Source organism: Olea europaea, chromosome 10, assembly GCF_002742605.1.
Source record: "Olea europaea var. sylvestris chromosome 10, O_europaea_v1, whole genome shotgun sequence".
In the NCBI taxonomy this organism is placed as follows: domain Eukaryota; kingdom Viridiplantae; phylum Streptophyta; class Magnoliopsida; order Lamiales; family Oleaceae; genus Olea; species Olea europaea.
This window is the reverse complement of record NC_036246.1, coordinates 39,696,209-39,706,677: the sequence shown is the minus strand read 5'-3', so window position 1 is coordinate 39,706,677 and position 10,469 is coordinate 39,696,209. Positions and strand designations below refer to the sequence as shown.

Genomic DNA, 10,469 nt, shown 5'->3' with positions numbered 1-10,469 from the left:
ATGGATTAAACTGTTCTAAAAATTACTACAAAAATCACTTAAAATCGATTATCTCTTAAACGATCAAAAACCAATTTTTTTAAACCGTCCATAACTAGTAATCGAAAATCTCAAGCAGATCCTTAGTTAAATAGTTAACACTTGAAAAATAAGTTCCAAGACATCACAATTAGAGTCTCTTAGGTTATATAGTGCGATATCCAAGCTTATTCTAACAAGAAGGGAAAATTCATATCATCGGTCAAATGTACTGAGAAAAAGTGAAAAACTCATTCCTCGAAGAAAATCCCAAACGGATGATAATTCATAAATTTAGGAACATTGCAAGTATAACATCACAATAATAAAATGAGATAATTGCATAAACATTGCTAATCATGGAAGGGAAGGACATAACCTAAGCATTGCAGCAATGAAGTAACTATTTTTCCTACTTGCTTGTGTTCTCGCACTCAGCCCTGCAGTTCAATAGCCACATGTTCTCCATTGGATTGTTGAGTTGCATTTACAATGCTTGAACTAGGCCAGTAGATTTTCTCTATCTTGATGCATTAAATTGCGCCACTCTTCAATATAAGCAACTTTATCGGGATCCAAGTTTGGCATCTCACGCTGCTGAAGAATTTCAAGAATTTCTTCAGTTTCACCAAGAAGGACAGCAGCTTGACGAATACTATTTTCCCTTTCCTTCAAAGAATTATTGTGGCATTTTGTAGTTATAACATGTGGTAAATTGGAAAGGGAAGCTGCCGGTATATCTGCAATCATGAGGGATAAATGGTCAAACAGTCCCGGATCATTTGTTTGGTAATTGCCAAGGGACAGCAAAATAGTTTGACTGATCCGGTACATTGAATTAGCAGCTATGATCTTAACTGGCCAATTTAGAGGATTTTCCATGAGAAAATCATTCACGTCTCTGTGGAACTCCATTACAGTCCTTTTAGATTCATTGGAGAGCTCTTCAAGTGTTTCCTCGGAGGTTCTGCCTTGGAGACTTGATTTATGGAGATCCTTATCTAGCCACCTGCGATATAATTCAACTTCGACCCATACAAAATTGGCTGCATTTCTGATGTTTACCAAAGCTCCATTTCTATCCAGGCTTTTCTCTATAAGTTTTAGCAACAATAAGCCTTCACCAACGCACCTCACTAACTGATTAGCACGGTCATTTGGGATGTTAGGAAGTGAAATTGCAATGCTTGTAAGAGTCACAACAGGTAGAGACCAGCAATTAGGAGGCTCGGCCGTGGAATTTAATCTTGGAATTTCATTACTGTCAAATTCTCTAACCCCATTGAAGTTGGTAGATTTATTTAGACGTTCAATTACGTTCTTTGGATGCTTTCTTATAGATTTCTGCATCAGCTTGTCCACCTCATTGCAAATGTTCTTCAAGATCTTTTTAGGGACTTTTGCCTCTCCTTCAAGTAGCAGAACGTACTGAGTAAGATCCGGCTGGGTGCCCTCGCCAGATTCTGATCTTCTCTTGATTTTAACAGCATCATTAATGAATATCTTCAACCTATTGATGTGGTGTAGGCATGAGGCAGAAATAAGAAGAAAAAGTTTGCTCACCAAAACAATTAGAATCTGAACACCAATACAGAAACTGAGAATTAGCCATTTTGCATCTTGAAAAAGTTTTCTGCACTTGTGGTGCGGAACGTGTATAGGCAACGATCTTCCTCTCCAGTCGACAAGCCCCTGGATCCAATAAGTCTCGATTTTGAATTCATCTTTGAAGCTTTTGCTCCCCAATTCTGAACTCTTGAAGCTGGCAGCAGTGAACCATCTGAATGTAGGGGCAATAATACCCACTGCCACTCCAATAGCCTGTGTTACAATAATCCAATCGATGGACCACTTATAGACAGAATCAATCCTTCTAAATCCTTTGTACATTATTGGCGTCCTTATATGAGCTCCGAACAAAGTGAGAGCAATCAACAGAGACATCACACCTGAGGTAGCGCTGAAAACACAACGTGCCATCACAAACTGGGGGTTACCAGTTACTGCCATCACCCAATACTTCTTCACTACTAGTCTCAGATTATCGACTGTAAATTTCCTCCACTCCACTTTTTCTTTATCCAAAACTATTTTGTGCATTTCATTGTACTTTGATTCTAGATATATTCTGGTGGTTGGAACCGTTAAAGACAGAGACACGAAGATAACAAGTGAAAGAAACATAAAAATAGTGGCTGCAGTTGCTTCTTCCAATATGTCCATACCATCAAGATTCTGCATTTCGATCATACGGATACAAATATTGATAATAACTGTAATTATCAGGATGCCTAAAGCAGTCATGTTAAGTAAGATCTCATTACCGTTCATGGATCCCAAAGCTGTCATGAAATTTCCCATAGAAGTTGAAATCAATATGGGGCTACTAATCCAAGCTATCTTATCGTAAGTGCCCAAAAAAGTAGCAGTAATATCCACGGGCAACTTCAATGTGACAGCTAATAGGGTCAACGAAGTTGCATTCAGAGAGAAGTACTTACATGGGAACCAGAGCCTTTTGTTTCTGAACCCACAGAAGGCATCAGCAGCCATTGCAAGCGAGCAGACTACAGAAGCTGCTGCAACATACATGCCAATCCATGGCATCGTTGAATCAAGTTTCTTTTGTTCCCATGCCCCATGAGCAAAGTCGCAATAATCTCTGCATCCATCCAGAGAGAAAGGGTAATCAGATGAACCCATTTATAAACCTTTCTGAGCAATTTCTTTTCCCTCTACTTGTTGGTTGGTATCTCAGAGCTCTTTTCTTTGAGTTATTGGATATGTGTAGCTGATATGATTCACAAAGCAGAATAATTTGAGTTGCTTTTACATCCCGGGTTTATGGAGGATTTGGAAAATTCTACTGGTTGAGTTGCTTTTAGGCTGATTGACAGCCTTGTTGACTGGACGAAGTCTACTTGACTAAGAACCCAGATCAAGGGGTAATTGGCACAAGAAAATGATATAGCTGCGTGCATTTTCCGTGTTTATTGTGCCTAAAGCCAATAAAGATCTGTCAAGTGCTCTTCTATAAGAATTCTATCAAATTTTTTTATATTTGTAGCATAACTCTTGGCACAATATAAGTGTTAGGAAATTAGACCGCTATTAATTTCGCCAGGATCAGTGAGACGCAAAATAATTTGAACTGAGAAGAAATAAATGTAGCAAAAAAAATAATAAGTGCAAGTGACACAAGAATTTACGTGGTTCGACAATCGTGCCTACGTCCACAAACCCACACCAATTCTTTTACTGTATCAACAAGAGAATAAAAGGAATACAACAAATACACTCTCTGTATTTTATTTGCCTATGCAAAGACAATCTCTCAATTTTCTCTCGTTAATTTCCTGCACAAACGAAAGCCTAACTGCTTCTGACTTTGTGCTTGCTCACTATCTCTCGTGTTTTCACTCTACACGATTTTCTTGCACTTCTCTTTTGCTCACGTTTTGGCACAATACTTTCCTCCTACTTTGGCTCCAATTTATAGGAAAAATTTCACCTTCCTCATTAAATGCATATCCATCTATTTTCAACAAAACTGGCTCCCATAAATGCATGGCAAGAAATTTCTTCCAAGAAATGGTTTTCAACTTTTCCATTCACATTCCTTTTCAACATTTGATGCCATGCTTTTGAGGAAATGTGTCTGCCACCATTGAAATTGTGAAGCCTAACATTTAGGCTCCATATTTTTCAACAATCTCCCACTTGGAGACTAATGTGGCTTCACCTTGAGGCATCCTGCGAGCAATTTCTTTTTAGTAAAATTGGTGTGGATCTCCTTCCTCATCTTCATTTTAGAAGGCCAACTGAAGTTGAACACAACTCCAGTTTTTCCATAGTTACCGCCTTGGTTAACATGTCAGCTGGGTTTCTACTGCCCTGGATCTTTTCCAGTGTTAATACTCCATCCTCCAAGAGAGATCTGATGAAGTGATAACGAAGTCCTATGTGCTTCGTTCTCGAATGAAATGCTGCATTCTTTGCCAGATGTATAGCACTCTGACTATCACTATGTAAAATATTCTTTTCCTGCTTGAGACCCAATTCTGTCAACAGACCTTGTAACCAAATCATCTCTTTGCTAGCTTCGGTTACCGCCACGTACTCTGCTTCTGTAGTGGATAAAGCAACAATCTTCTGTTTTTGTGAAACCCAACTCACTGCAGTAGTACCAACTGTGAATACATAACCGGTGGTGCTTTTCCTGTGATCAACCTCGCCAACAAAATCTGCATCTACAAAGCCTTGTAGTGCCAACTCACCTCTTTTGAAAGACAAACATTTATCAACAGTACCCTGTAGATATCTCAATATCCACTTCACTGCTTCCCAATGCTGTTTTCCTGGATTTGTCATGAATCTGCTCACAATTCCCACTGCATGAGCAATGTCTGGTCTTGTACAGACCATGGCATACATTAAACTTCTAATGGCTGAGGCGTATGTAATATTAGCCATGAAGTTTCTTCCTTCTTCTGTTTTTGGAGACTGGTCGTTTGATAGACGGAAGTGGTTAGCCAATGGTGTGCTAACTGCCTTTGCATTGTTCATGTTGAACCTCTGCAAAACTTGACTAATGTACTTGGCCTGGGATAACTGCAAAATGCCTTTTTGCTTGTCCCTACAAATTCTCATCCCTAGAATTTGTTTAGCTGGACCCAAGTCCTTCATTTCGAATTCTGCTCACAGTTGCTTCTTTAATTTCTGGATTTCGTTCATGTCTGGTCCCGCTACTAACATGTCGTCAACATAAAGTAGCAAAATAATGTAGCTGGACTCCAGCCTCTTAAAATAGCAACAATAGTCAGCATTGCACTTGTAGTAGCCATTTTTCTGCATAAATCCGTCAAACTTCTTGTACCACTGTCTCGGAGCTTGTTTTAAGCCATACAAGCTTTTCTTCAATTTGCACACAAGCTTCTCTTTTCCTTTGATTGAGAAACCCTCTGGTTGCTGCATATATATCTCTTCCTCTAGGTCACCATAGAGAAAGGCAGTTTTCACATCTAACTGCTCTAAGTGCAACCCCTTTGCTGCAACAATACTTAAGACTGATCGAATTGTTGTCAGCTTTACTACTGGAGAATAAATCTCTGTGTAGTCAATTCCTTCTTTCTGTTGAAAGCCTTTGACCACCAATCTCGTCTTGTATCTCTTTGATCCGTCATGTTCCTCCTTGACTCGATAGACCCATTTATTGTGTAGGCTTTCTTTTGTGCAGGCAACTCAACTAGTTCCCACGTTTGATTAGAAATAAGAGACTTTATCTCATCTTTCATTGCAAGCTCCCACTTAATTGCATCATCTCCCTGACATGCCTCATCATAGCATTCAGGTTCACCGGCATCAGTAAGTAACAAATAATTTATGTACTTTCTGTTTGGAACATGTGGTCGGGAAGATCTTCTAGGAATAGGAGTTGGAGGTAAAGTCTCCGCAACAGCTTCCTCTGGCTAAGGACTTTCATCTGTCTGCTTTGACATACTACTACTTGGAGTATCATCCAACTCAACAAATGTTGGATTATCATGTATGTCACTGGACTGTGCTGTATCTCTATCCTTGTACATCACCCTTTCATTGAATATGACATCCCGACTTTTGATGACCTTTTTGTTCTTATCATCTCAAAAGCGATACCCGAACTCATCTCCACCATATCCAATGAATGTACACTTTAGTGATTTGGGGTCAAGTTTACCCCTAGCTTGATCACTAATATGTACATATGGGACACAACCAAAAACTTTCAAATGAGAAAGTTTTATTTCTTTTCCGCTCCATACTTCCTTTGGTATCCTGTACTCCAAAGGCACTGATGGCCCGCGATTGATTAAGTATGCTGCTGTGTTGATAGCTTCAGCCCAAAATTGTTTAGGCAAGCCAGCGTGTAACCACATGCTTCTGGCTCTCTCTGTCAACGTCTGGCTTATTCGTTCGGCCACACCATTTTGTTGCGGTGTTCCTGGTAATGTCCTTTCCAGTTTGATACCACTTTGGTAACAAAACTTTTTGAAATCAGCATGTTCGTACTCTCCGCCATTATCTGATCTCAATTTCTTTACTTGCAAACTTGTCTCATTCTCCACCATAGCTTTCCACTTCTTGAACATCTCAAACACTTCGGATTTGTGTCTCAAGAAGTAGACCCATACTTTTCTGGAGTGATCATCGATGAAAGTCACAAAATAAGACTTTCCGCCAATAGATGGAACTGCAGCTGGCCCCCAGACATCCGTGTGGACTAACTCTAGCTTTTCCTGCTTCGGAGTTCTGCCACACTTGTTGAAACTCACCCGCTTCTGCTTCCCGAAGATGCAACTCTCACATAGGTCTGCATCAATAGATTGAAGTCCTGGTAGTTTCCCTTTGTCATGCATGTACTTGAGTCTTTTCTGACTCATATGCCCCAGTCTCTGGTGCCATAGATTCGGATCTTCATTTGAATCAGCAACTGCAATTATTTCGCAAGCACTCGTTGTGATGTAAAGAGTACCACTTTTCTTGCCGCGTGCTATGGTCATTGCACCACTGGAAACCTTCCAAATATCACCATTGAAGGTTGTGACATAACCCTCATTTGATAGTTGTCCCACAGATATCAGGTTCTTCCTCAAGTCTGGAATGTGCCTAACATCCTTCAATTTCCATACAGATCCATTTAGCTTGATCTGTACTTCGCCTTTGCCGACTACGTCACAAGGTTGATCATCACCAAGATATACTTTTCCAAGATTGCCCGGCTCATAACTCGTAAAGAGTTCTTTGTTTGATGTAGCGTGAAAAGATGCTCCAGAATCTATTACCCAGTATTCTGTTTTGCTTTCCAAAGAGCATATCAAAGCATCATCTGATTCCTCTGCTACAACATTGGCCTCGATCTTGTTTTCATTTTCTTTCTTGGAAACTTGACACTGATTTTTGTAGTGTCCGGTCTTGCCACAATTCCAACATTCAACAACTTTTGATTTGTTGAAATTCTTTGGATTTCTGGATTTTGATCGACCAAATCTTGACTTGCTCCTGTAATGCCCTTTACTTCTGTTTGAACTTCTTCCTCTGCTCTCCACGTTCAAAGCAGCTCCAGAAGTGGAAACGCCTTCTGACTGTCTTCGTATTTCCTCAGTCAGGATCATACTCACGACATCTTCAAATTTCAATTTGGACTTTCCGGCAAAGCTACTAATTGCTGTAACTTTGCCATTCCAACTCTCAGGTAGCTACCCGAGAATCAACAAAGCTCGAACCTCATCACTGAACGTGATTTCGACTGTATTTAACTGGTCCGTCACTTCATTGACCACATTTAGATGTTCTCCAAATCTTTCGCCTTCCACCATTTTCATAGTAAATAGTTTTTTGATTAAATGGACTTTGTTTGCTGCAGATGGTTGTTCATACATGCTAGACAGGGCCGCCATGAGAGATGCCGTCGTCTTCTCATTTTTTATGTTGAAAGCGACTGACTTTGATAATGTCAGTCTTATTGCGCCAAGAGCCTTTCGATCAAGTAATTCCCACTCGTCGTCGGTCATGTCCTCCGGCTTTACGTGAAGTGGTTTATACAGGTCCTTTTGGTACAAATAGTCCTCCATTTGCATCTTCCAAAATCCAAAGTTTGTACCATCAAACTTATCCATTTTGGATATCTTCTCGTCTGTTGCCATTCCTCCCACTTAAATTCTGGAGCTCTGATACCAGTTGTTAGGAAATTAGACCTCTACTAATTCCACCAGGATCAGTGGGACGCAAAATAATTTGAACTGAGAAGAAATAAATGTAGCAAAAAAATAATAAGTGCAAGTGACACAAGAATTTACGTGGTTCGGCAATCGTGCCTACGTCCACAAACCCACACCAATTCTTTTACTGTATCAACAAGAGAATAAAAGGAATACAACAAATACACTCTCTATATTTTATTTGCCTATGCAAAGATAATCTCTCAATTTTCTCTCGTTAATTTCCTGCACAAACGAAAGCCTAACTGCTTCTGACTTTGTGCTTGCTCACTATCTCTCGTGTTTTCACTCTACACGATTTTCTTGCACTTCTCTTTTGCTCACGTTTTGGCACAATACTTTCCTCCTACTTTGGCTCCAATTTATAGGAAAAATTTCACCTTCCTCATTAAATGCATATCCATCTATTTTCAACAAAATTGGCTCCCATAAATGCATGGCAAGAAATTTCTTCCAAAAAATGGTTTTCAACTTTCCCATTCACATTCTTTTTCAACATTTGCTGCCATGCTTTTGAGGAAATGTGTCTGCCACCATTGAAATTGTGAAGCCTAACATTTAGGCTCCATATTTTTCAACAATAAGCTAGTAAGCAAATAGCGAATCCATGAATATTTGAACCCAATCATCTAGGAAAAATAGAATATTTGATGAAAGGTAGGGAATCCTTTTGAACAAACCGTTCTAATAGGAAAGCCTTATATCTTAAAGCTAACATTTGTATGTATTCTAGAATACCTCCTATCCTTTTATTTTGATGCAAAACTTCCTTGATGGCCAAATTTTGCGGAATATTACATTTTCTTTGTGAAATATAATATTTTCTTCCATTTTTTAAATAAAACCTTGTGAAATGATGAATTATCCTCTCCTCTTTAAATAAAAGAAAAAGAAAAGAAGAAAAATAATTATCTAGGCCCAAAATTTTCAAAAAAAGTAGCAGAACCCCAATTAAGATAATTTAACCGCCACATATGGCTTTTATACTGATAAAACTTTAAAAATGTGCAATCTTGCTAAAACCTAGTGAAGCAGACCCAATATCACCCTTCAAAACGGTAACCTCTGCATTTCTTGAAACCATCATTTTTTTATTCTAAGCAAAGCCACAAATTGCTTGTAAGCAGACCCAATTTTAGGATGCAAAAAAATCCGTCATAACCGATACTCGAGGGACCTCACCCCGAACAAAGTGGGATTACTCGCTTAATCGAGTAATTGGGGTGGGGAATTTTGCCCTGGGGCGGGAATGGGTAACGGGGGCCGGGCCCCATCCCGTTTAAATTTTCTATTTTTTTAAGAATTCAATACTTTAAGTAAAACCATGAAATTTCATTAATTATAACTAAGATTATCTGAAGAATATGATAAACAATAAACACCTTAGTTTACCAAATATATTTGAATAATATATTTTTTAAAAATACATAAATTAATTAAAAATATTAGCAGAATTAAAGAGATTATAAAGTATTAGTTTCCAAAAAAGTTCCACAAAAAACAGTTCCAACGTAATTCACAACATACTATCATTTAGTTTTAACTTCAACGAGCATAATAAAAAGTGGGAAAATCGAAGGCCTGATAGAGAGTTTTTCACAAGGGATGCAAAACTTGGAAGAGTCTTTCCTCGTAAATTAAGATTAAACGTGCCCACAACAACTATAAATATTTTACTCATACAAGCAATGGAAGTGTAGAAAATTAACATAATTAGTGATTCATCAATTCACTTAACTGCGCGAACTGAGGCAAAAATTATTTCTGTTCCTGATGATGAGTCACGTGCTTGCTGTAGTAAACGATATCGCTTAAGGCAGGTTTACGTGTTCTACACAGTGCCTTTATAAGTAAAACATCCTAGTCCCCTGAAAAGTCAAAATTTTATTTTTTGTATGTGCCTTTAATTGTGGCACTGGGACAATTTATTAGAAATTGAGAAAACTAGTGCTTGTTAGTTTTTTTGGGTATCGAATTTGGGTGTGTAATTTTAATCTTTCCTGACAACCTATCAAATCGGTAGATTTTGACCATTTATTAAATTATCTTCTAATTTTATCTTTTATAAAGTTTATTTTCAAGTAAAATATTACTTATAAAATAAAATTCTTGTTTGTAACAAAATTTGTTCATAAAGTATATACTATTACCACTAGTGAGACAAACAATTACTTACATAACATAAAAATGTTATTTACAAGTAAAAAGTTCACTTATTTATAGAAATTATTTTAAAGTACAAAATTAACTTATAATTGTGAAATTTACTTATAGACAGAAAAAACTAAAAATATACTAATTATAAGTAAAATATCACTTATGAATAAAAAAATTCAAACAAAAAATTATAAGTTGAAAATTTCAATAAGGGGCATATATGTAATTTTATTAAAAAAAAACTTTTAGAATCGATGGATAATAAACTCTTAAAAATTGATTAAACTATTCTAAAAACTGCTACAAAAATCACTCAAAATCGATCATCTCTTAAACGATCAAAAACCATTTTTTTAAAAATCATCCATAACTAGCAATTGAAAATCCCAAGCAGACCCTAAGTTAAATAATTAACACTTGGAAAATAAGTTCCAAGACATCACAATTAGAGTCTCTTAGGTTATATATCGCACTATCCCAAGCTTATTCTAACAAGAGAAAATTCATATCATCAGTCAAATGTATTGAGAAAAAGTG

General features: G+C 37.6%; 1 protein-coding gene across 1 annotated transcript; it reads right to left on the bottom strand.

Annotated features, from left to right (window-relative positions):
• Positions 1-276: 276 nt before the first annotated feature.
• Positions 277-9,602, bottom strand: LOC111402214. Its single transcript, XM_023030376.1, has 2 exons — positions 9,514-9,602; positions 277-2,680 (listed from the first exon to the last, which is right to left on the bottom strand). Exon 2 carries the CDS (start codon positions 2,623-2,625, stop codon positions 520-522), a length of 2,106 nt encoding a protein of 701 aa, XP_022886144.1. The 5' UTR covers positions 2,626-2,680; positions 9,514-9,602; the 3' UTR covers positions 277-519.
• Between the last annotated feature and the right edge of the window lie 867 nt (positions 9,603-10,469).